Source organism: Acanthochromis polyacanthus, chromosome 11, assembly GCF_021347895.1.
Source record: "Acanthochromis polyacanthus isolate Apoly-LR-REF ecotype Palm Island chromosome 11, KAUST_Apoly_ChrSc, whole genome shotgun sequence".
In the NCBI taxonomy this organism is placed as follows: Eukaryota; Metazoa; Chordata; class Actinopteri; family Pomacentridae; genus Acanthochromis; species Acanthochromis polyacanthus.
The window spans coordinates 20,301,099-20,327,713 of NC_067123.1; the positions used below are offsets into that span (position 1 = coordinate 20,301,099).

General features: G+C 39.2%; 2 protein-coding genes across 2 annotated transcripts in view; one reads left to right on the forward strand and one right to left on the reverse strand.

The window, feature by feature from the left end:
• Window positions 1–23,605, reverse strand: part of fam135b (family with sequence similarity 135 member B) — a 57,481-nt gene extending 33,876 nt beyond the window's left edge. The window contains exons 1-3 of the mRNA XM_022194073.2: window positions 23,305–23,605; window positions 14,390–14,486; window positions 11,018–11,097 (exon numbers count right to left, since the gene is read on the reverse strand). Of these exons, the coding sequence (XP_022049765.2) occupies window positions 11,018–11,097; window positions 14,390–14,466 (157 nt within the window). The 5' untranslated portion in view covers window positions 14,467–14,486; window positions 23,305–23,605. The remainder of the gene's footprint in view (window positions 1–11,017; window positions 11,098–14,389; window positions 14,487–23,304) is intronic.
• Window positions 23,606–23,777: 172 nt separating this feature from the next.
• The window catches only part of LOC110951148 (collagen alpha-1(IX) chain-like), a 45,929-nt gene continuing 43,091 nt past the window's right edge, over window positions 23,778–26,615 (forward strand). The window contains exon 1 of the mRNA XM_051955216.1: window positions 23,778–23,981. The gene's annotated coding sequence lies outside the window, so the exon portion shown is untranslated. The remainder of the gene's footprint in view (window positions 23,982–26,615) is intronic.

Below are 26,615 nucleotides of genomic sequence, written 5' to 3' on the forward strand. Positions count from 1 at the left end.
ATTAATGTTTTCTTTATAGCACACAAAGAAACAGATCAATTTGACTTTTTGAGCAGAAATATGCTCAGATATTTAAGCCCAAAACTGTTTCAAATGTCATTTGGTACGCTGCAGCACTTTTGCGTGCAGCGTGGAGGCTGTTTACTGTTTACTGGTACACTCTCCGTGGCAGAACTGCAGTCGCCGAGCTGCAGCCCAGCTGTGAGCCTTGAGAGGTCTTTGAAGTCACCTGCTGAGGTTGTGCTCTTTTCTGTCTTATTCCTACTCTCCCTCTCTCCACAGGCCTCCTCCTGATAACGCTGTCACCATTTGCAGCATCAAGCAGCCCCAGCCAGGATGACGGATGTGCGGGAGCATGACTGTTGTCAAAGACTTGGTGGATGTGTGACAGAGGCAGCGTAATCCCTCCGGAGATGTACTTTATATGGAAGCAGTTGTAGCTCTGTGTTAGCACTGTCGCCTCACAGTCAGACGAATGTGACTTTGATTTTTTTTTGTGTTTTATCCCTTGTTTTTGTTTGTGTTTCCAGGCCCCTGTCTAAAGTAAACTGGATTAGAGACTCTAAACTGAGTGCTGAAATTAACATAACTGATTCTCTACGTGTATCTGACCTGTGAAGGACTCATCATCTCTCCCAGGTGCTTCCATGCCCTCTGCCATGCACTGGGTGGCCCTCAGGCTGCAGCCAAAGTCACTAAATCAATGAGCTGTAGCTGCTGCAGTTGCTGTTTTCACACCCTAACACATACTTTCAATGCCAGTTTTTTTTTCTTCACAGGATTGATTAAATGTAATGTTATGTACCGAGGGACCTGAAGTGATTAGACCTCTATAAGAAAGCTGCTTTGCTGAGATATCAGCTTTGACACTGATAGCAGTGATGTGCGCATACAAGGGAGAAAAAAAGAAAACAGCATATGTATAATGTAATGCAATATATATATATAATGAGCAGTATGATTGTAAATGTTATACTAGAGTTTTAACTGGCATGGAAAGGTGCTAATTATATTTTCACATCTGTAGGTTATGTTGGTGTTAGCCTATATTTTAAGGTACAATTAATTTTTTTCTGATAGAATTGTCTCTTAAAATACAGTGTGATTTGGTTATCAAATGTTTGCCAGCATTGGAGACTATAAACTGGTGGTCACACAATATAAAGGAAGGCTATAGTAGCAAAACACATGAGTGTACCAGGCAGTCATAGTTGTGGTTCCTATGAAATATGCAGTTTCTTTTCTAAATTGACCATAGGTTTGAGTGTGAGGGTCAGCAGCTGTTCAGCATCTCTCATCTCTTTGTATTAGCCTTTTAGCAGCCATTTCTTAGTCCATCACTTTCATCCAAAGCAAGCAGGGCTTTAAATTTCCTTATTTTTCTTTATTTCTTTGTCTTACAACCGGGACCTGAGTACTAAATTCATGCCACCTCATGTGAATACATGTGCTGGTATGACAATAAAGAATACTGAATCTTTGAATCCTTAGCCCTTCGTAACTCTTTATCTCTTCTATTTTCTGCCAAAAAAGACTGAGGCTATGTCATTGAATGTCACCGCTGACAAACAATCACTGGAAAAGGAGAAATGATTTCATGGGTTGAAGACTTCGAGTGGATCGTGGCTAAGCTGTTCAAAGCAAGACATCAAGGTCAGCAGAGAATTAGCATGGAAAGTATGCCACAAATAAACTAAAAAGCATCTGGAAAACAAACATCGATGGAGATATCAAAATACATCTCCTCATTGCAAGAGTAGAATCAGTTCTATTGTATGGATGCAATATGTGGACATTTACAGACGCTCAGGATTAACCACTCAATGGCACAAACACAAGATTGTTACGTATGGCTTTGAACAGCTCCTGGAGAGACCACATGACAAACAATGAGCTATATGGAAGACTGCCTTAAGTACTAACAAAAATTCATGAGAGGCATCTAAAGCTGGCTGGTCACCTTGTCAGACATCGGGATGAGGAAGGCTTCCAAACTGATCTTATGGAAGCCTACCAATGGAAACATTAATAGAGGAAGATGGCCTATAAATTACATTGACTGCCTGAGTAAAGACAGTGCTGCACTGACGACAAATGAGATCAAGTCGTTAATGGCAGACCTCATTTTGCTAATTCTGCTCAGACAAATGTCCATTCAAAGTGAAAAGTTTGCAACTCTGTACAGGATAGAGCAGGTATAGCTAACAAACTAAGGGATGGACTGATGGTAGTTTTGTTATTTCTTCGATTTAAAGTAATATAGTGGGGTGCCCAAATAGCTCTGGTGGCGTTCATGGGTTTGAATCCAGCCTATGGCCATTTATTGCATGTCATTCCTCCACTCTTCTACCCATGTTTCCTGCCTCTCTCTCCACTGTCCTATACAATAAGGCAAAAAGGCAAAAAAGCTTTAAAAAATGATTAAAAAAAACAACAATATAGTGTCCCTTACCTGTCCAAGGAAGCCCATAACTACTAGGAAACAACATTAATAGCAATGGCGGCTAATGCTCTGAGGAGCCCTGAGGTTCAAAAAATCCTTTATTTCTTGGTTACCGACACTGTCCACATCAATAAAATCACAAAGATACATAAACATGAATATATAAATAGTTATGAGATGTGAAACTTGGGTGACTTTTGAAGTCCCTCTCAGGTCGTTACTTTAACCCCTAAAACTCATCTCTTTGTGCCAGAGTTACATATTTAGTTACAGATTTTTCCATGAAAATAATCCCTTATTTAAGCGATCTTACAACTTAGATGTAACTGTGTATCATTGTTTCCTCTAGAATTTGAAGAACTATGAAGCCCCTGCCTCTTTCTCCACCCACTGCACCACACTTGCTGCAGCTTGTGCACACCAGCTCACCTATGACTCTGTTCAAACACCGAGCTACTACTCTCTACTACCCCATGGCAAGTTGCAATGTTGTCATTCAGCCACACATGTCTGAACCTGAACCTGATTCTGAAGAAGAAACTCCACCCCGCAAATTGACAGATGGGTTCCGACGATTTTTATTATGCATCAAACCCTAGAACTCTACCTCTGTGTTTCTGACACTGTCATTAGTACACTGCAGGTTCAAGGTAAAAATAACCAGCCATGGTGTGACATGTTAACAAGACTAAAAAAACAATACCATAAAAAAACAGAGGGTATCTTTAAAGTCAAAGTCATGATTCAAGTCAAGTCATAATTATTGACTTTGTTACTCCTTACCTTTTGTTAGTGTATTACGATTTTGACTGACTAAAATTAAAACTTATTCTGTCACAATTCTGTCATTATTTTCCTTTCATCCTATCAGCTAATTACCACACATTTCTAAAAAGAAGTACATACACACGTGGACAAAATTGTTGGTACCCCTCAGTTAAAGAAGGAAAAACCCACAATTCTCACTGAAATCACTTGAAACTCACAAAAGTAACAATAAATAAAAATTTATTGAAAATTAAATAATCAAAAACAGCCATTACTTTTGAATTGTCGATTAACATAATTATTTATAAAAACAAACTAATGAAATAGGGCTGGACAAAAATGATGGTACCCATAACTTAATATTTTGTTGCACAACCTTTTGAGGCAATCACTGCAATTAAACGATTTCTGTATTTGTCAATGAGCGTTCTGCAGCTGTCAACAGGTATTTTGGCCCACTCCTCATAAGCAAACAGCTCCAGTTGTCTCAGGTTTGATGGGTGTCTTCTCCAAATGGCATGTTTCAGCTCCTTCCACATATGTTCAATGGGATTCAGATCTGGGCTCATAGAAGGCCACTTTAGAATAGTCCAACGCTTTTCTCTCAGCCATTCTTGGGTGTTTTTGGCTGTGTGTTTTGGATCGTTGTCCTGTTGGAAGACCCATGACCTGCGACTGAGACCAAGCTTTCTGACACTAGGCAGCACATTTCTCTGCAGAATGCCTTGATAGTCTTCAGATTTCATCGTACCTTGCACACTTTCAAGACACCCTGTGCCAGATGCAGCAAAGCAGCCCCAAAACATTACTGAGCCTCCTCCATGTTTCACCGTAGGGACAGTGTTCTTTTCTTCGTATGCTTGGTTTTTGAGTCTATGAACATAGAGTTGATGCGCCTTACCAAAAAGCTCCAGTTTGGTCTCATCTGTCCAAAGGACATTCTCCCAGAAGCTTTGTGGCTTGTCAACATGCATTTTTGCAAATTCCAGTCTGGCTTTTTTATGAGTTTTTTTCAGCAGTGGTGTCCTCCTTGGTCGTCTCCCATGAAGTCCACTTTGGCTCAAACAACGACGAATGGTGCGATCTGACACTGATGTACCTTGGCCTTGGAGTTCACCTTTAATTTCTTTGGAGGTTGCTCTGGGCTCTTTGGATACAATTCCAACGATCTGTCTCTTCAATTTGTCATCAATTTTCCTCTTGCGGCCACGTCCAGGGAGGTTGGCTACTGCCCCGTGGGTCTTGAACTTCTGAATAATATGAGCCACTGTTGTCACAGGAACTTCAAGCTGTTTAGAGATGGTCTTATAGCCTTTACCTTTAAGATGTTTGTCTATCATTTTTTTTCGGATGTCCTGGGACAATTCTCTCCTTCGCTTTCTGTTGTCCATGTTCAGTGTGGTACACACCTTTTCACCAAATAGCAGGGTGACTACTTGTCTCCCTTTAAATAGGCAGACTGACTGATTATGAGTTTGGAAACACCTGTGATGTCAATTAAATGACACACCTGAGTTAATCATGTCACTCTGGTCAAATAGTTTTCAATCTTTTATAGAGGTACCATCATTTTTGTCCAGGCCTGTTTCATTAGTTTGTTTTTTTAAATAATTATGTTAATCAACAATTCAAAAGTAATGGCTGTTTTTGATTATTTAATTTTCAATAAATTTTTATTTATTGTTACTTTTGTGAGCTTCAAGTGATTTCAGTGAGAATTGTGGGTTTTTCCTTCTTTAACTGAGGGGTACCAACAATTTTGTCCACGTGTGTATGGAGGCAGAGTGTGTGAGCCACTTTCTTACTTAAAAAACAGTGATCTGTCCCTTACTGCAATCCTTGCTGTGCAATACTTTTTTCCAAATGTCAGATATTCTTTTCAAGATTTAATACCTGGTTAGCTTAAGGCAATTTTAACTCTGGTGGATTACAAAGTTTAAAAAATGTTTTAATTTGAGATTAAACAGATACAATTTTGAAGTGCCATGTCATGATTTTGACTTTGTAGTTTTATTTTTGTCATGAATAAGAGTTATTGTGTTCCCTTTTTTTTCTTTTTGGAAATAATGATTCTCCATAGGGTACTACAGAGCCAATTCACAACATGTTGACCCTGTCTGTCTGACACCAATTTGAATAGCACTATGAAATTAAATGCATGTTCACAGTAGATAATAGCAAGAGAAACCCATCAAACCCACCCACTTCTCACAGTTTGGCATAGTGCAGTTCTCACAGGTGTCAGGGCGTTATCACATCCTGCACATTAAACCTGCTGAAATGCCCCTAAGCTTTAGCCACAGCGATTCTGTGTTGGAAAATAATCTGCTTACAGCTTCTGGTGCTCTACATCTGCTGTGTGTGCCGGTCTCCGCTTATCAGTAAAACACACAAAACTCTCAACGCAGAATTGCTCTTTATGATACTAATATGAGAGAGCATCTTAGTCTGTGCAGTAGGAGACACCGTAAACTGCAATCCAATTCTCCCAGTTTAACATTGTGGCTTGAATATCCCCATGTTATTGTGCATGAATCACAGTCATTAAATGCTTCAGTCGAGTGTGTGGCACGATCCCTCACACGTAATTCTTTTTTTTTTTCAGAAGGGCACAGACAATTGAAATGTCAAGCATACACTTTCAAAGAGAATACAGTAAGGGATTATTTCCTGGGTCTGTGTATGATGAATGTATTTTTCTTCACTGGCCAGAGCACCGGCTGATGCATTGATACCGAGGGCTCAATCTGTGAGGTGTTGCAGGCTTAATGCATGACCTTGTGGAAGGAGCTGCAGAAGGAAGGGAGGGCTTCAGCCTTCCAATTACAATATGTATATGATCCTCACAGCAATGCACCCTGCTGCAGTGTTCCTTATAGGCTACATCTGCTCGTGCCTGGCAAAACAGGGGATTGCAGCCGGTGGATTAGAAGTACAGTGTTTGAGAGCATTTACTCAGGTTGACGTGTGCATTTTTAAAGAGGCTACAGTTGATATTTTTCTCAATAACAATGTGACAGAAAGAGTTATCTCATTAATCTGCAGCTCCCCTCAGCCTCGTGAAGCATGATATTAATTTTCAGCTCATTGTTTAGCTGTCTGATATGCAGCTTCACTGTTTGCTTCTGATCTCATAGTCATTTTCAGCTGCAGGAGGCAGCTGTTTTCAGAAAAAAAAAAAAGAAAACTGCAAAGAACCCTTCAAAAACCCACTGCACATAACCTGTTTGGCGCCAAACAGCAGACAGACACAGTTAGCACTTAGCTCGGGATTTGATAGAGACCAAAAATAGAATGAAAAAAATGAAAGAGAGTAAATATGTGTAGAATATATATAAATCAAAACATGTCTCCGTATGAATTTGAATGTTTTCCATTGCTGCTGGATGTGCTATTAAGATACTGTTTGCTAACCAACTCATCACTGAAAAGGTGAGAATATATCCACACTGTGCTCTCACTTTATTCTGCTTTGCTTAAGTCCCAACAAGAGAGTTATTGCAGGTTTATGGAATAGGTAGACATTTATAGAGGGGTGTATCATTGAGTTCCTCTCTGTGTGTGAAACTACAAGCTTAAGTTGCCTCTTGTGTGCAGCTGAGCTGAAAAAGCAAGAGGAAACAGTAAGCTTTGCTCTATGTAATGTCAAAAAATAAAATAAAATAAAAATAAAAAAAGGAAAACTGATTTGTTCAGATGTATTTTTTACCCTGTAGATGGAGAGATATTTCCAAGAAAGGCAATCTGTAGTTTTAGGGGAAGTAACTGTATGTAGTAATAAATCTTTCATGATAAACAACAGTTTTGGCAGCATTTCTAGTTCTATTTTGAGATAACATACAGTTGGCTAGCATACATATTGTTCATCAAGTAAGAGTTTTAGCTAGCATCCTAAAAAAAAAAAAAAACAAGCTAATATTTTTTGGTCTTTCATTGTATGTATGCTTTAAAGTAAAACACACAAAAAAAAATGAATCAGTGCCCTAAAAATAAAACTGAAATATTCGTAATTAGGAGTGATCCCTTTCATATATAAATAACCATGCGATTAATTACTCCAAAAGAAATGCGGCAGTGTTTTGTGATGATCGGCGTACGTTTTTTTTCTGTTTGTCTGTCTGTTAGCAACGTTGCTCAAAAACGGACTAACGGATTTGGATGAAATTTTCAGGGAAAGTCAGAAATGGCACAAAGACCAACTGATTACATTTAGGCAGTGATGCGGCTTATAGTCTAGATCCACAGATTTGTTAAAGATTTCTGCATCATTGCGAGATAGCGGCAAGGCATCACTGTAACTATGACGACAAGTGAGCACTACAGTAACTGCCTGTTGACGATCACATGATTGCGATCCTACTACAAATCCACTGCTGCAGTGGGTGCTTTTCTTGTTAGTATTGTAAGAATACTGAAGATAGTTAATTTAATTCAAGTGTTTCACGTGAGATTTTTTCATAAAGCGTACTTCACTAAATGTAAAATTACTCTAGCAGGATTAAGAGGATAAATTGCAGGCAGGATAATTCTGAAAATGACCCAAAATCCCTTAGAAATTAACTAAGTGTGTTGTGTTAACTGAAGCAGATTTGTCTGTATTTAAACATACCAGATGTAAAATAACAAACTGTGTTTTATACTGAAGCCTCCTCACGACCCATGATCTACCTCTATTTCATCACTTGACATTATCCAACATGGCTCCTCTGGAATTTAGAAACCTAAACATAGGATACTTAATTAATGTTCTTATCATTTCTCTTCTAATCTAATTGCCATTTAAGATTTTTCAAGCTTGGAAAAAGCTCGTTCCCTGATGTATTTCTGTCACAGTGAAAACACACATGCTGCCTTCAAAATCACACACACACATCAAAGCTAGATAGCTGTGAGAACCTTTCCACTGACAGCAGTACGATCTACATGTCTAAAACTGAAATCCTGTTCTTAAAACTACCTTTAACCAAACAGTAAATCACAGAGAGGACTAAAATGCCCTCACAGTGCTTAATATCCTCACAGGAACAGTCAGCCACACTGTCAGGCACTGGGCTCACAAGTACAGCTAATACACACACACACACAGACACACACATGGTGCTCCAGTCATGACAAGCTAAAAATATCCGTTATTACCGAGAATCAGTATTGCCAGTGAAACAGCTTTCTGCAATGCCAGAGATCCAGATTTTGATGCTTGGTTAGGTCCAGTAACGCTCTGTCACAATGCACGAACACAAAAGAGGACAAGACATGGGGAATTTTTTTATGATCCTAACTATCTGCAAATAATTGTTTTTAGGAATTAAAAGCACGTAAAGAGCACAGAGCATGAAGGGAAATTATGTTTTCATTCCAGTCTACATGTGTTGTTGTTGGTTATCAGGATTATATTTAATTAAGTAGAAACCACTGATGAAAAGACTGCAAGAGATAATTAGGAAGCCACAAATTAATACAGTTTTCTTTGGACTTAGACATTTCAGACTGGCTCTTTTCTTGAGCTGCAAAAAACATCCTGTTCTGTCTTAAATCCCTCATTATGACAAGAGGAAATGCTTCCACTGGAATTCTAATCCAGTTTTATTTGTATACTTATCATCAGGAATTAGATACAGCTTTCAAGAAACTGAAGTTGTCTTGTTTCAAATGTGAGTTTAAAAAATATTAGAGCTGCAAGATTTTCTGCAGGATGAGTCAGTCAGTGTTCAACCCAAAGACAGCCAAATGTCCTAAATCTTTGGAGACAAGGCAGAGTCATAAAATTCCCGGACACCACTCTCATTCTCTGATACAGACCTCAGAAAGCTGGCACAATGGCAGCATCACTTACTGTGCATGGCAACTTTTGTTATTCTTTGGCTTGAATCCATAGCTACAGTGTTAGATTCGAGTGCATTCTGACGTAAATGCACCACACCCCAATAGGCAGATGCGGAATATATGGTTGCTTTGTTTCCCTCTGTGGATTGTTCTGTTTTAAGAAAAACCTTAGTCACTTCTCTAATTGACGCTGTTGGCAGATGTCAAAAACACAGCCAAGACATGCAGAAATGAAAACAATCCAGAGAACTTTGCAGGAAATGTTCACATTTCCACATTCACATGATACTGTGGAATTATTCCTCATGTATTCCAGGAAAGGTCAAGGCTAAGAGTCCTCACTGCTCTACCATACACTTTAACACAAACTCTTGTGAAAGATTAGTGTTTTCACACGGACTTCAAAGGCAGCCACGTCCAGCACAATGTGTGTAATTCAGATACAAAATGTGAGGTCATGAGATCACTGCTTCTGTCAAGTGAGATTTTCTCACACTCAGTTTCCTCTAACCCTCTGGATCACTGTAGGTGAGACTCAAACATCAAAAGTCAAGCTAAGGTCATAATTTGATCACTGATTTAAAAATGCAGTCTAGAACTTTTTGACTTGTATCTGGCCAGATGTAATAATGTCAAAAAACGATGTTAAGTCAATGCAGTTCACGTGAAACAGTTTATCTTCATTACACGTACTAAAGTAAACAAAGGATGTATCACTAAACAGGCCCACTGGGTACAGACTTTAAGGCCAATGTGGTCAGTGGGTTCCTTAATTGGAAGCTTTTGTCTCAAGTGATTGACATTTCTTGGTGGAAAGTCAAACAATTGCAACGATGATGCATAACAAAGAGACAAACATCACGATGAAGACACAAAGCAACCGCAAAGAAATGCAATAAGAAACTGCTAAGATGCAAAAGTCACAGGGATGCAAAAAAAAAGTTACAAAGCAATAAAAATTATTACAAAGAAACACGGCATGAATGCAAGGAGATGTAAAGAACATCACTGACATCCACAATAACCAACAACGAGCTGCAGCATGACAACAAAGAGACAAAAAAAATCACAAAGTGGTGCAATACAACCATATGCAACACAATATATGGATTTGCAGTACAATGATAGAAATACAGCATAACTGCACAGAGATGCTGAAAGAAACACAGACACACAAACTCAACACCAAGAGACACAAAATATCACAGCAACACAAAACAATCACAGAAGGCATGAAATTACTACAAAGAGATGCAAAACAACCACAGACCCACAAAATTATCTACAAGGGAAAAAACACACAATGAGGGGAAAAGTAACCACAAAGGGGGACAGTATGACTCTAATGACGTCAAATGACTATAAAGTGAAGTCAAATAACTACAGAGACACAGAAAATGACCAAAAAATGACCACATGCAAAAAAAAAAACATCAACCATGAGCTTACACAACATAAGCACAAAGAGACACGCAGTGATCTGCAGGCTGACTACAAAGCAATGCCAAACAACTACACAGTTAAAGAAAATGACCACAACATCATGAAAAATGACCAGAAAACCCCCCTAACCAACTGTAATGCACATAAAAAAAATCACAAAGGCTACTTTGTTGTGCAGCAGTTCTGTGTTCTTTTTTTCTGGCAGTCTTCTGCTAGGTGTGGGATCATTTTACATGTCTGTGTCCAGGGGCCCATTGTCACATAATCCTTCTATGATTAAAAATACTTTAAGTTGCTGCCAGTGAAACCTAAAATCCTCAACCTCCACACATGATTCAAAACTGTTGGCGTTGGCTGAATAAATATATCAGCCCTCACATTTATCCAGCAAAACAGATTACTGAAAACCAATATAGCAAATTAGGAGCTTATTCACAGATGAGCAAGGAGGAGGATAGTGTTGTCATATTAGCCAGGTGTATGTGAGGTCTAAAAGTATTGTAGGAGCGAGTGTGCATAGGCATGTAAAGATCCTCTTACCTGTGTTTTCTTGTGTTGTTGCTATCACCCTGTGGGGCACTCGAGGCGAGACCTTCAACCCTGCTCGTATCTGATAGAACCTGAGGTGGTGGAAACAAACAACAGTCGCATTTCAACCTGCACATACTCTAAATAACCACAAGGCATCAACAAAAAGCTAAAGGGAAAAGTAAAATGTGTGCGTCGCTGTTCATCATCCTACATTTCTAAGTGACCCCAGACTTTTGAAAGGTAGTGTTTAAGTGTGAAAACAACTCTTTGAACCTCAAATAAAGCCGTTACATTTAGGGCTTTTATGGTAGGCTTTTTCATTTATATCTAACCATCCATACATTTCTGTAGCTCAGTTCAGACTAGTTAATTCTTCTCAGTTTAAGAATTTTCCATTGTGATTTTTAGATATCCTAAATTAAATCTGCAATAGTCAGAATGACATGGTAGATATCGCAAACTGGAATTCCCCCTCATTAAAATGCAGTTACCATAAATTAGAGTTTGGACTCAGCGAAATGACAATGCAGACATTTGTAGTTGTGTCACAAGCTATGGCAAGTCTGTGGTTTTAATTCCAGATAGTGAAATTCAAGCAAATGTTAAAGCTAGTTGCCATTAAACTGACAGTTTTCATATTACAGATATCCCTAATGTGTTCCACTACAATTTCTGATATCAGCATTGGCATTACGATTAGTCAAAATTTCCATTAAGGTCAATTCTAATGATAACTTAAATGTTTGACTAGCCATAATTCCTGTTTCACACATCCGCAGTTAACTTGAGACTAGAAATGTGCTCATTGTGATATCTATAAAGTGAATTATTTACAATTAAAGATGTCTTTCGGTGCAGTTATGACAAGTTAAAATTTACTGAAAATATAAATTTAATTTGAGCTTAAATTGGCCAGAATTTAAATGAGGTATTTGAAATTCACACGTATAATTAAACTGTGGATATTTGAATTAGTTTTTTAATACAAATTAGAGGACAATTCTTAGTAGCCAAAATGTAACTGATCCTTGATGGGAATTTTGCCAAGTCACTATTTAATTACAGTTATCAGTAAAGTTAATCCTGTGGACCGTTGACATGTTAAAAAAAGCTTCCCATTGTGGTAGCACTTTTTTCCATGCCTTTTCTGTCTTAACTTCAAGCTGACTAATTGTGGTAATAATGTCCAAATGGAATACGGGACAGTCTGTCTTAACAATGGCAAGACAGACAAACGGGTCTTTCATGACTTGGAGGAAAAGTTAACAATCATGTTAAACAAAATCAGCCATGAATGGTACAAATGTTGCTAAATTATTAAAGAATAACGAGCAAATGGTTATTAATAATGTAAAAGACATAATAATGTGTCTTTACTCAAAGACTGTAAAGTATACTGGGATGGCATCAGATGAGTACCGGTGCTAAAATACTAGAATAGATTTGAATTAAGATGATGCTTTTATCGGTGTTAAATAGAAGACAGGTTATTTGGATGATATTCCAGATTATAGGTCACTTTCACAGCTTAAGTCAACCAGGCTTTCTGGAAGAGCACATCTCGGCCCTCCATGGAGACATTGACAATCTGACAGACAAAAGCGTGACTGTGAACACAATCAACACATCAACGTGTTAGCGTCGGCGCTAGTAAAAATGGAGGCTTGACAGAGAAGAGCACAGAATGAAAAAGTGATGTTTATGGAATGGAAAAAGTCAGCTCAGTGGACACTAACTGGTAGAATCATTCCCTGGTATGGCAGAGATTTATAGATGTGTGTGCCCAGTATTCACATTTTAATCAACATCGTTATTTTTTACTGTAACCATTAGGTACAACAGGCCGTAAGGCATGCATTTGAATAGCATATAGGACAGTGGAATCAATTTGCATTTTGTTTGCACATTTACGCAGGACTGATTTTTCAATAAGAAAATACAGCTGGGTTCCTAATTTGAGTATTTGAAGCAATCTTGGACTGTGCCTCCTTCGGTGAAAACTAAACATTCTGTGCTTATCGCCTTCTTTACAAATCAAATGCTGATTAAATCTGTATTTTTAATGCAATCATGGTACAGCCAGGCCCTTAAGTGTACAGCTGTGTGGCCCGTCGGACCACTACGGGAATTACTATTGATTTCAGCAATTACATCTCAGAGTGGCGAGATGCATAGATCTTGGAAACTTGAGCATTCCTATTCCACAGTGCTTCATCAGTACACTGAGATCCAATTCAGTTTAGTGGTCACATCAGATCTCTGCTGCTATCTGAAGCAACATGGCAAATGGTAAAAACAAACATATTAGTGCACTCAGCTGAAGGGATTACCAAGATAAAGCTTTAGTCCATCCCATTTGGAGAGGGAAAATCATTTTGATAAAGCTGGCGTTTCAGCGAGCCAGATGAGAGGTTTTAATCTTCCTACAGACGCGTCACCAGAGGATGAACAGGCCCTTTTATATGTTATAGAATATCACAGAAAATCCTAATATAAAAATGTTGTCATTAGCTCTTTCATTAGCAGGTTTTACTGATCTCCTTATCGGTACAGACAATAAACCAGTTTTTATTTCACTGCCTTGTTTCTTGTGTTTTAATTTATACTATATGTTTGTTTATTGCCTCACAAGTGCAAATCTCTATATTTTTATTTTTTTTGCTTTTTTGTGCTAATCATTTCAAACTTCAAAAAGAATTGTCATATGGAAGCTATAAAAAGAATGTAGATTTTTAACTGTTGTAAGAGTGAGTTTTTCCTTCAGATTTCATTTTAACTAGTATATAGGCATATAGCATTTGGTTGAAATAAAATAAAAGCCTCTGTTTTGCGAGGTGTCTGTTGGGATGTTATTGATGTTTAAATTAAAATCAATATGTTAAATTAATTTGCATTATATTTAAATATGATTTAACAAACAGCAAGTACTCCATTACAGAGTTAAAAGCAGAGTTAGCCACAACAAGCTAATTATAGCAGCTTCACTGTAACTGTTGGTTTTTTTTCCCATCATTTATTTACTATAATATGTAAGACATCAAACTACAATAGAAAAATCACAGTTCATCAACAGTGATAGTTCTCAATTAGAGATGACACCTCGGGAAAATCTGCGGGAAAACTTAGCTTCAGTTCTTTTACAATTACCCAATAAATTCAATTAAACTTTCATCATTTCAGGATGAGTCACATCTTCATTAGCTTCACCAGTTTTTTTTTTCATACATTTTCATATCACCATCCACAGGTACCAGTTTTCTTAACCGCTGGAGGGAAAATGATTTCTAGTCTGTTACATTCCTCTCGACTACATTAGTTGGGTGTTCAGTCTTTTTTTTTATTCAGTTAAGGTACATTTGTAAATAAACATAAACGGCTTACCCCCTTTGAAAGAGATCCACATTGTGAAATTTGTGCAACTCTAGAGAAAACTCCAGTGTTCCCTGTACTTCAGACATGATATAATCCCACTCATCACCTGTCAAAAAGAGAAGACGTGCTGTAAATATGACATATTAGACAAATACGCCAAAACAATTCAGAATTTACAGTGAAAAATAAGACAAACGATGACACTTGTAAAACCAGCTCCTGCTGTTAGTCTGCTTGAGAGCTCCTGTGTGACTCATACAGTCCAGGATGGTTTGGAGAACAGACTGTATGAGACCAAGATGGACACCTTGATCTGAATATAGTTATCATCATGTCTGCTCTGGTTGATGTTGGAATAATGACCACCACAATGTGACTGAAGAATTTCAAAGTGAAGGCATTAATGTGTGCAGCTGGAGGTACTCTGTGTCTGTCTTAATAAGACACACCGTGGGTTGATTTAAAGTCAGCTTTTATTACCGTAAATGTCAGCTTGACCTGCAAATGTAGCAATTACATATTATCTTCTTTGTCATTTTAAATTAAAATTCTAATGAACAATTGTGTGTTTCATGTTTTTTAATTAAAGCCTAATTGATTCAAGACATCATTTTGTATTTTAGTGACAAGTCTAAGAGACTCCTCATATTTCTAATCCATTTTTGTACCAAAACAGGCATAAAACAAAGAATTTAAATTTATGTTTGACATGAAACATGAAAACATGAAATGGAAGTGTTCCATATGCTCTATTGACAGAAAGAAAGGGTAATAAGTAATTATTGCACTGTGCTGTGTTTTAGCACAGCTGAGTTTAAAGTGAATCATCTGAAATCAGTTTTGGTCACAAAACACTGAATCTTTCTCAGGGAACCGCAATTTTCATGGAAAACATGAAATTGTCTGGGTGAGTCCAAACTTTTGAATGGTAGTTTCTGTTACAGCTCAAATACAGGTAAATACTAAAAGTGAGTGAATGCATCATATCAACTGTTGTTTAAACAAACCTGTCATCAGCATTTTTCAGGTTCACTTGTACTGTTGTGCTTTGTATTAACAGTAACTAAAGCTTGCAGCATGAATCATCCAACTTTAATTACTTGTTTACATTATCACTAAACTTTATACTATACAGTGTATGGAGGAGGTGCCCTGAGAGCTGTTTATAGCAGAGTGTATCAAATAACCCCTCACTGAATGCTTTGAGATATACTCCTTGTATGTGTGCGGTATTGGGTTAGAGTTCTTGTAAATGTTGTAAAAACTGACACGAACACTCACCACTTGAAAGAAAGATGCACATTCTAAAGTGTCATTACAGAAAAACCCAGTCATTGCTTTTAAGCACCTTTCAGAAATGCAACTTATGCATTATAACCAGGCTTCAGCTTAGCTGGCTTAAAAGCATAATACTGTTTCCAGTCCACTTTCTTCAACCAGTGAAGATTTATCTAGACAGGATGGTTTAACTACACCACTGCTTAGACACAGGGGTGTAGTCAGAAGGTCTTTACTGCAGCTAAAATACAAAATTAACCACAAATTACAGCCACAAGTCCACTCTTTTAATGACTGCCTTTTTTAGTTCAGCACGTTTCAGTTTCCAGTGATAGCTGTGACAGGTTTACATGTGCCCAAGCATCCTAGTTATATAAGGCTAAATGGCAGTTTTGATTCTATTAATAATATGGCACTTCTGTGGTGCTCAGACAAATGTGGTTATTCAAACCCTTGTACACATAATACATTTGTGGTTACTGATTACTGCTTTGTGTTTGCACAGGTGTTTGTAACAAATCAGAAACCTAATCTGACATTCCTGTAACTGTCAGCCTGACCATGAATTAAACTGTGGACAGGGGCTATTATAAATGAAGCCACTTTAGCTTATAGCAGCATGAGCACAAACATATGGCAACAGCTCACTGCAGATTTGGTTTATCCACGTTAATGCATGCAATGGAGACGAGACAGTGAGGAAATACTAAACATGTCCTCTACTTTGACCAGTACCAGGCTTTCACTCTCACCGTCACTGCAAAGGACAGGACAGAGGTGGATTAAGATACCACAGCGTGACTGGCGTGATGGTGTCATCAGGATGGAGCTCAGTGACCCCAAGTGGAGAGAAAATTTCAGTATAAGTAGAACATCCTTTTACAGACTGTAAGACACAGTTGAACTGTTCATGAGATCAGAGGAAACATATGAGCACTAGTTCTGTTACAGATGCTAGTATCGTATTTTACAAACTGGCAGGGAATATGCTTTGTGCTTCTGTTGAAGCAGCACCAGCACAGATAGTCAGCTGCAGTCAGAAATCATGACAAGACGCATACATGCACTATCCCAGCCCGGTCTCACGGGGATTCGTGAAACTGTCACGTCAGTTTTTGTTTCTATCCAGTTAGCATAATGAGGTTCCTCAAAACCACGATAGGATCTTATCAGGATTTCTGAAACCGGGGTCTCATGTCTACATGTGCATCACGAAAACGGGATAGTTTCAAAAACCCAACCATAACTTGGATTCCTAAGTCCATGTGAGCGCAGTTATAAAGTTCACAGCTCTAATTTTTAGCCAGAAACTGTCATTTTTGTCATCTGAAGTACTTTTCTGTCGGTTTTCTCCACTAACTTTATCTCTCTCCAGTTTACTGTTAGATAGCCTCGGGAATCATTTGATGTGCTTTTCTCGATGACATAATTTTGTAGCGTCATCACCTTACTATGTGAAGTGTCCTGAGAGGTCTATTGTTGTGATTTGGTGCTATACAAAAAAATTATCAAACTGATTTGAAATGACAGGAGTGGGTGGTAGAGTTTCAAAGCTTGCAAACTATTTAATGTTAGCTACATTGCTGTTTCATTTGCAGACTTTTATTCTCATCTGAGTCATTCAAAAATGAGAATTTGACAAAACAAGTCTTTCTCGTGCAGTTAAAAACTACATACAAGTTATGACATGCTGACTGCTAATACCATGTACTATAATAGCAGTTACTTGTCAGTTTAGAAGACATTAAACAGCAATGTTGTTTTATTGCAGTCTATAGTTAGTTGTTAGCCTAGTCGCGCTAGACAACCCACGGCAAAGAATTTAATTCTCTGCCAGGGTGGATCCAGTTACCCTCCATAAGGCTCGAGGCTGGATGCTCCTAAAACTGGCCGGACGAATCACCATGAAGTGTAGAGTCAGAAGGCGGGCGTAACTAAGTGACGACAGAGGCGCGATGATCCTGACAGAAAAAACCAGCACACAATAAACAGTTATCTTTCGACTCGGCTTTGGCCACAGCCCTTAAAGTTTTGAAGCTAAAATTCAACTTGAAAGATAAACAAAGGACGGCACTGAAGTGTTTCATTGAGAAGAAAGACGTATTTGGACTTATGCCGACGGGATATGGCAAATCCTTAATATACCAGTTGGCTCCGCTGGTTGGGAAGCTAATGGGACTTAGCCACAATCCGCCGGCGCTCTAGGAACTACGTCAGCCTATTCGTTGCGCTGATTGGTTGTATACCTACCCAATTGCTGCAGATGGATTTGATAGACAACCTTTTAGCCCGCCTCCCTCCCTGTCGAGCGTGCCTAGACCCTTGCGTCTTCAGAGTATGGGTCTAGCGCGGCTAGGCTATTTAGTTGTGTAATAAGTACGATAAACATAAATGTAATTTAATTCAATAAACTTTAATAATTATTATTATGGAGTTATGTGACGAACGGCGTCTGTCTGTCTGTTAGCAACATTACTCAAAAACAGATTCATGGATTTGGATGAAACTTTCATGGAAGGTCAGAAATGACACAAGGATCAATTGATTAGATTTTGACAGAGATGCGGCTTGTAGTCTGGATCCACATTTTTTTAAAGGTTTCTGCCATCAGAAATGATACAACTACTGAGTAGCCTTGGCAAAGTACTGCACTCTCTGAGTGCTTTTCTAGTTTTGTTCTGTGATAGTTATTTAAGTTCTTAGCTTTTCTGTTCATGTTTAACAACACACTTCACTTTTATGTTGGATAATGTTGCTAAAGTTGCTGGAATGCTAGTTCCCTGGGGTAAAGCATTAGATATCAACAACCTTGGATCAGAATTCATCCATTCATGCATTTTCTATACCTGCTTTATCCTGTGGGGGTTAGGATCCCAGCTGACATTGGGTAAAAGATAGGATATACCCTGGACAAGTCAAAAATGATCCCCAGCATTTACTGTGTCTCCTGTTATTGACTGAACTTGTGGTTGATTTTTCGGGTGCAACTTCAAAAAAGATACACCACCGTTCACATGTTTGGGGTCACTTAGAAATGTCCTTATTTTTGAATTAAAACCTTTTTTCCAATGAAAATAACATTAAATTTATCAGTCTAGACATTAATAATGTGGTAAATGACTATTCTGGCTGGAAACGGCTGATTTTAATGGAATATCTCCGTAGGGGTACAGAGGAACATTTCCAGCAACCATCACTCCTGTGTTCTAATGCTACATTGTGTTAGCTAATGGTGTTGAAAGGCTAGCTGATGATTAGAAAATCCTTGCGCAGTCATGTTAGCACATGAATAAAAGTGTGAGTTTTCATGGAAAACATGAAATTGCTTGGGTGACCACAAACTTTTGAACAGTAGTGTCAATACACATCTACAGATATGATTTGTCACTCCTTGTGATCCGAAGAAATCCTTCCTCGTCATCCTTTCCTACCTCTAGAACTTTATTTGAGCAAATTGGGCGAATCTAAGGTGTCTTCTCAGTTGGCAAAGAGAGACGCTCATCTCTGCCTTAACTTGATACATATGATAAGATGGATTACAAGGATCTTGCCAAGTATTGAGAAAGAAGGGCCAGGAGAAACCTTAAGTAAAATACAAATTTGAGCCTGCCAAAAGCAGCAGTCCGGTAGAGAACAACAAGGTGTCCATGTTAATGCACAGGATCATAATAGCAAAGCAGCACAGCCCGGAGAAACACAGTGACCTTCTCTACTGTGGTACATCACTTGGCTACTGCTAGAAAAGGCCTGAAGAGACGAGAAATGACAGGGCTGTTTAGCTTCTTTGTGCTGACTCGGCATGCTGCCTATGACAGCAGACATGCTGCTGATATCATGAGCTGGTCATAAGACCGTAAGACACTGGAGTATGTTTTCCAGCTCTGATTAAAATGTAGCTGAAGCTGCTTCATTGCTTCTCTAATTCACTGTGCTGTGCTGCGAGGGAACGTCCTAGTTATCTTCTATCTGCTGTCTCAGAGATTCATAAGACGGAGCAGCTCACTTAGCCAGCTATGTGTTAGGTCGGCAGCGAGGAGGAGAATGAACACTGTGTACTTGATTAAATGGTGGCTCTCAGGCTGGGGGACTTACTGTAATATGCTTTCAGTCCCACCAAAACAACCTCCAACCTAAAGTACATGACAAGAGCACATAGAACACATGCACTGATCACCAGGCTCTGCTGAAAATTCATCAATAAGTTAATCAAATCAGCGAGGCACAGACCAAAGCAGCCACGCTGACAGCTTCAAAGGCATACAGCTGTCATTCATCTATGCAGGATACATTGTGTTGCCTTTGATGACGATGACAAGACGATCATGGGCGATGATGAAAAAAACACATCAGCGAACAGAGAACTGCTGCATAAGACCTTTGAAGGATAATGTGGTGTTACACTTACATTTATGCTGTCAACATATCCGATGAAGAGATGAAAATTAACTGTGCGTTTCACCTAATTCTGTTTTATTAATGAGCTAGAAAAGTCTGCAAAAACTGACTTGTTAATGAGACACAGTATTTGTTGGGTTTGGACTTTTTATTTAATTTATTGACCGAAAAAGATAAGTATAGTTCTATATTTATCCTTTTCGGTCAATAAATGGCAACATTGTTCTCTTTTTGGCTGATTCCAGTAAGCCAGCTGCTACATAGGATCCACTATTTCACCAGCACAATCTACTGGGATATTGGAAAATAAGCAGAAGATATTTCATTATATTTTTCTGTAAATTTCCTGTCATTTTTGAATAATTTAAGGGGAAACAGACAACAAATTGAGTTGTTTTGAATTCAAACGATTGTTATTTACTTACATCTTGAAGAATATAGAACTGAATAAAAGAAATAAAATGATTGTAGAGATTTAAATGTTCTAAAGTTAGAATCCCTCAAACTCCATTTTTCAGCAACAGCTTTGCCATTGTCAGTGGGGGATTTATATTACCTGTCACAGCTTTTCTGCTATGTTAGTTGGTTTGGCTGCTCTGCAAACAGTTAATATTCTGCTGTATTTCTTGCAAAGTATTTGCTCAAGGAGAGGAGAAGAATTGTGGGAAACGTAGTATTAGTATTGTCAACCATCGGCTTATGGAGTATAACAATATTTTCCACTTTCATACCAGCAGTAACTGGCTTGGTTCTGGTGATATGTGCTAAAACACAGCAAACTGAAAACATCCCAAACACAACAAAGGTTTTAACAAAAATCCTCTTTTTGATGAGTGACAATCATTTTCCTACAATACACTTGAGGCTTGCTTGCATTTCCATACCAATCCGCTGCTCTTTAGCTCCCACACATATCTGCTCAACCTGTAGCCGAACTAATGCTTCGGATTTGCTGCTTCTGCACTTTTAGCAGCTATCTCTTTCTGATTTTCTACTTGGAGTGAATCATTAAACACTAATCATTACAAAACAGCCATCTGCTGTCTGATTACTATTTAATGCAGGCCACAAACACACACACACGCACGCACACACACACACACACACACACACACACACACACACACACACACACACACACACACACACACACACACACACACACACACACACACACACACACACACACACACAGTACTGTTCTTGGAAGTCTAGAGTTTGCAGCTCCACTGATTTCGCCACCTTCAGGAGAAACTAAAACTCCTGGCTGCCCTCGAGCTGCCCTCCTCCCCTCACTGCCGCTGCTGTTGGTGTCAGCTCAGCTGGGAACGCTGACTGACAGCTTCAATCTCAATTTGGGGGAGGATGAAGAGGCAACATGTTTATAGTGGCTGAATGTGGAATGAGCAGATTCTACCGTCTTCATAGGCGTAGGTGTCATTGTAATACACAGTCATTGTTTGCCAAGGCTGGAAGCTGCTGTATGTGTGCACGGCTCAAAGGGCCGGAAATTAATCTCAGGCTTTATTCCATTCGTTTACATCCAACTCCCTCTGCAGTACACAATAACGGACAAAGGGTTATCACCGGATATACAGAAAGGTGGCAAAGAATCACTGGGGTTACAGAACCATTTCTAAGCAAGGATATTAACATCTGTCAAATCAAAGTTAGCAATACTTCAGTTTTATTGTTTATACTTCAAAAAAATGCTATCCCACTATAAAAAGCTATAACCAACCAGCCTGGCAAATCATCCATCCATTATATGTACACCGCTTAATCCTCATTAGGGTCATGGGGGGCTGGAGTCTATCCCAGCAGATTTAGGGTGAGGGCAGTGGACACCCTGGACAGGTCACCAGTCTATCACAGGGCTACACATGAGACAAACAATCACACTCACATTCACACCTATGAACAATTTAGAATTATTAGCATGTTTTTGGACTATGGGAGCTAGTCAGAGTACCCGGAGAAAACCCACACATGCACTGGGAGAATATGCTAATTCCATGAAGACAGATCCCAGGCTGGGACTCAAACCAGGGATCTTCTAGCTGCAAGGCAACACTGCTAACACCATCCACTGAGCAGCACCCAGCAAATCATGTGATGGCATCATCTAGCATTTGCTAAAACCCTCCATGATGCTGTTTGAGTCTTTGTTGTTAAATTCCAATGCCAAATCCCTGCAAAGGCAAAAAAAAAAAAAAAAGAACAGAGAGAAAGAGAGAGAGAGATGGAGTGGCCTGAGTTATGAGTCAGAGTATGACTTTGAGAGGATGTGACCGGCATCCTTGCAGTCTCCAAATGAGATTCTCTTGGGATGAAAGGGATTTTCTGCAAAACAGGGGAAAAAAAGCTAAAACCCTGCGTTTATTACCTCAGAAGTGTGATTTGACGTTTGGAGAGCTGTATGCAACCATAAACAGACTCACTATTTGTATTCAAAACTCTGAATCACTGTTTGCATTCAAACTAAGGCTGGTCGCTGTGTGTACCTGTGTGAGACGCAAATGTGCGTCCAACAACTGGACGTGGGCATTTAGACGACTTAACTCGTTTGGGTTAACTGCTTTGTAATGACTCACAGTACGGTGTTGTGGTTTTCTGCTCTATAATGAAATGTTTACAACAGGCGGTCACATGATTGCCTGAACCCCTGCTACATTACATCATGAGCAGCCTTATTAACTGCAAGATATTTAACCTTGTTTCGCTGTTTCTGTCTATTTTTATCATTTCGCAGCCGGCTGTGACAAAGACACAGCTTGGGAGCTCTGCTTTGTTCGTGTTCGACAGCATGTAGGACTATTTCAGACTACAGCATCAAACTGATAAAAAAAGCAGCACACGCTGTAGTGGCGAGTAAACCTCTTTTAGCATAAAGACACAGAGCTGCACCAAAAAACGCTGCCACTTTGCCAGTCTGAAGGAGATGATCCTGTAGTTGATTTAAAGTGCATGAATAGATTCATAGTAACTTATCAGTGTGCATTCTGCCATATGTTGACCACAGTCAGACAAAGACCCTCAGAGGAAACGCACATGAAGTAGAAATTAAAGCTCTTTTATCCACGTTTCCCTTCAGATGATCCTCAGCCCTCTAACCGAGCTGTAGCAGCTTCACTCTGCTCTATTGTATCACAGCGAGCATCCCATTCCCTTCAAGCCCCGCACACATGCAGCCAACAAGCATCCCACTAAAGCAGGAGGAGGGTGTCACATGTAGAAGAGAACGGGCTCACCTTAGCAGTGATGCGGTGTGATATCCGCAGAGGGGTTCGGCTCCAGCCTTTAATGAGTAAAACTGCTGTTTGCGGACGGATGCGCGGTTTGCAATGTTTATATCATCGCTTCTCCTGCTGCTGCTGCTGTTGCCATGGTTATTCATCCAGACCCTGTATGTTCTGCAGTCCCCTCTCTCTCTGTTTCTCTTCCTCTCTCTCTCTCTGTCTCACCCTCTGCTCTCTCTCTGTCTCTCTCTCTCTCTCTCTCAATTTGGGAAAGTGCGGCAGCGTCTTGTCGCGGAATTCGCCTGTGTGACGCGTTTTAACACAATGCATACAGAGTGTGGACAGTTTCATAAGGTGAATATTAATAGTGAGCAGTGTGTGTGTGTGTGTGTGTGTGTGTGTGTGTGTGTCCTACCGCCGCCGCTGCTGCACTATTGTGTGCGTCTGACGTCAGAGCCTGCCCCCTAAAAGTGAACCGAGCGCTGGGAAATCACCAAGCAAAGAAACAAAGGAGGAGCGTTATGCTAACAAAGCTTCAATGCAGTAATGATGCACGCGCAGGTGAGCAGGACACCGTGGCAGGTTTAGCAGCAGCAAAAGTAAACCCCCCCACCTGGAACACATTAGCATAAATTAAGGCTGCAGCCAACCACAGACAAACAACGGTGACAACAAAAGCAATGGCCAAGGTGAGTTACTAAAAAACAACTATAACTTCATTTATATAGCGAGCTGAAGAACAGCTTTCACACACGACGCTGAAGTATTACACATCCCACCGTTATATACTCTATTGAGTTTTATTTATGTTTTTTAAATACATTGCCAGTCAAAAGTTTGGACACACCTTCTCATTCAATGCTTTTTATTTATTTGTATTAGTTGCTACATTGTAGCTTAATACTGAAGATTAACACTTTTTTGTTTACAACATAGTTCCAATTTTCCTTTATAGTTTTGATGCCATCAGTATTAATCTGCATTGTAGAAAATAATTAAATAAAAACCATTACATGAGACAAACCTTTGACTAGTCATGTACATATATAGATTTTATTCTTTATTCTCTATAATTTTTTATATTTTTTCTGTAGATAAATTAAAAGGAGAGCCTCATTTTAAATTCAGTTTTAGTATGACAGCGTCTTCTTCATGCACTGTTTGCCCATTATGCTGCCTTTTAAGCTATCCCACTCCCACATTTAGCATTGCACCGCACTTCTACTGCCTCATTTGCACTCCTGGTGTATGCTAAACTGCATTTCATTGTCTTAGTACTTGTACGCTGCACAAGGAAGATAACGTTAATCTACTCTAATTGAAAACAAAAAATAAAATCAAAAACTCTAAGGTCGGGACGCCCCTGTAGCAGGATATAATCCCCAATTCACCTTCCATGGTTTGAGTCCGACCCATGTCTTTCCTCCACTATTTTCCCTGTATTTCCTGTCTCTCTCTTCACTGTGCACTATACAGTAATGAAGAAAAAAAGCCAAAAATAAAACATAAAAAATTGAAGAAAAGGTTGATGGATGGGTTAACACAACACTGAAATTTAATGAGGTGGGTCATTATTTTCTGTTTCAGTGCTTGATTTCAGTTGTGACTGGGTCTTCTAATGACCTCAATATTTAGAATAGAAAATGTGAAAATGAGATAACAGTTGTAGTACTGCAAACTTTGAGATTGGGGTGGATTGGTGGGCAGACTAAACACTTGTCTTTAATGTAGGAGGTCACTGTTCTTTTTCCATTTTAACCCAAGAGTCAACTTTTCTTTGAACTAGAGCCTATCTCAACCCCAACCACATGTTTATTACTGTAACTATGACAGCACATGTTATCCATTTGAAATAAAAAACATTTTTTCCACAACCCAGCCAAGTTGTTTGCATCTAAATCCACCCCACAGGGGTAAGAAATGTCTGTGCTAGATTAGTCTTATGTCACCCAAACTTGCGCTACAATATGGTCTGTCTGTACCTCATTGTCATTCTACTGTTGTGCAATCAAATCCTCAGCAAAACTTGAAATGTATACACACGTGGACAAAATTGTTGGTACCCCTCAGTTAAAGAAGGAAAAACCCACAATTCTCACTGAAATCACTTGAAACTCACAAAAGTAACAATAAATAAAAATTTATTGAAAATTAAATAATCAAAATCAGCCATCACTTTTGAATTGTTGATTAACATAATTATTTAAAAAAACAAACTAATGAAACAGGGCTGGACAAAAATGATGGTACCCATAACTTAATATTTTGTTGCACAACCTTTTGAGGCAATCACTGCAATTAAACGATTTCTGTATTTGTCAATGAGCGTTCTGCAGCTGTCAACAGGTATTTTGGCCCACTCCTCATGAGCAAACAGCTCCAGTTGTCTCAGGTTTGATGGGTGTCTTCTCCAAATGGCATGTTTCAGCTCCTTCCACATATGTTCAATGGGATTCAGATCTGGGCTCATAGAAGGCCACTTTAGAATAGTCCAACGCTTTTCTCTCAGCCATTCTTGGGTGTTTTTGGCTGTGTGTTTTGGATGGTTGTCCTGTTGGAAGACCCATGACCTGCGACTGAGACCAAGCTTTCTGACACTAGGCAGCACATTTCTCTCCAGAATGCCTTGATAGTCTTCAGATTTCATCGTACCTTGCACACTTTCAAGACACCCTGTGCCAGATGCAGCAAAGCAGCCCCAAAACATTACTGAGCCTCCTCCATGTTTCACCGTAGGGACAGTGTTCTTTTCTTCGTATGCTTGGTTTTTGAGTCTATGAACATAGAGTTGATGTGCCTTACCAAAAAGCTCCAGTTTGGTCTCATCTGTCCAAAGGACATTCTCCCAGAAGCTTTGTGGCTTGTCAACATGCATTTTTGCAAATTCCAGTCTGGCTTTTTTATGAGTTTTTTTCAGCAGTGGTGTCCTCCTTGGTCGTCTCCCATGAAGTCCACTTTGGCTCAAACAACGACGAATGGTGCGATCTGACACTGATGTACCTTGGCCTTGGAGTTCACCTTTAATTTCTTTGGAGGTTGCTCTGGGCTCTTTGGATACAATTCCAACAATCCGTCTCTTCAATTTGTCATCAATTTTCCTCTTGCGGCCACGTCCAGGGAGGTTGGCTACTGTCCCGTGAGTCTTGAACTTCTGAATAATATGAGCCACTGTTGTCACAGGAACTTCAAGCTGTTTAGAGATGGTCTTATAGCCTTTACCTTTAAGATGTTTGTCTATAATTTTTTTTCGGATGTCCTGGGACAATTCTCTCCTTCGCTTTCTGTTGTCCATGTTCAGTGTGGTACACACCTTTTCACCAAAC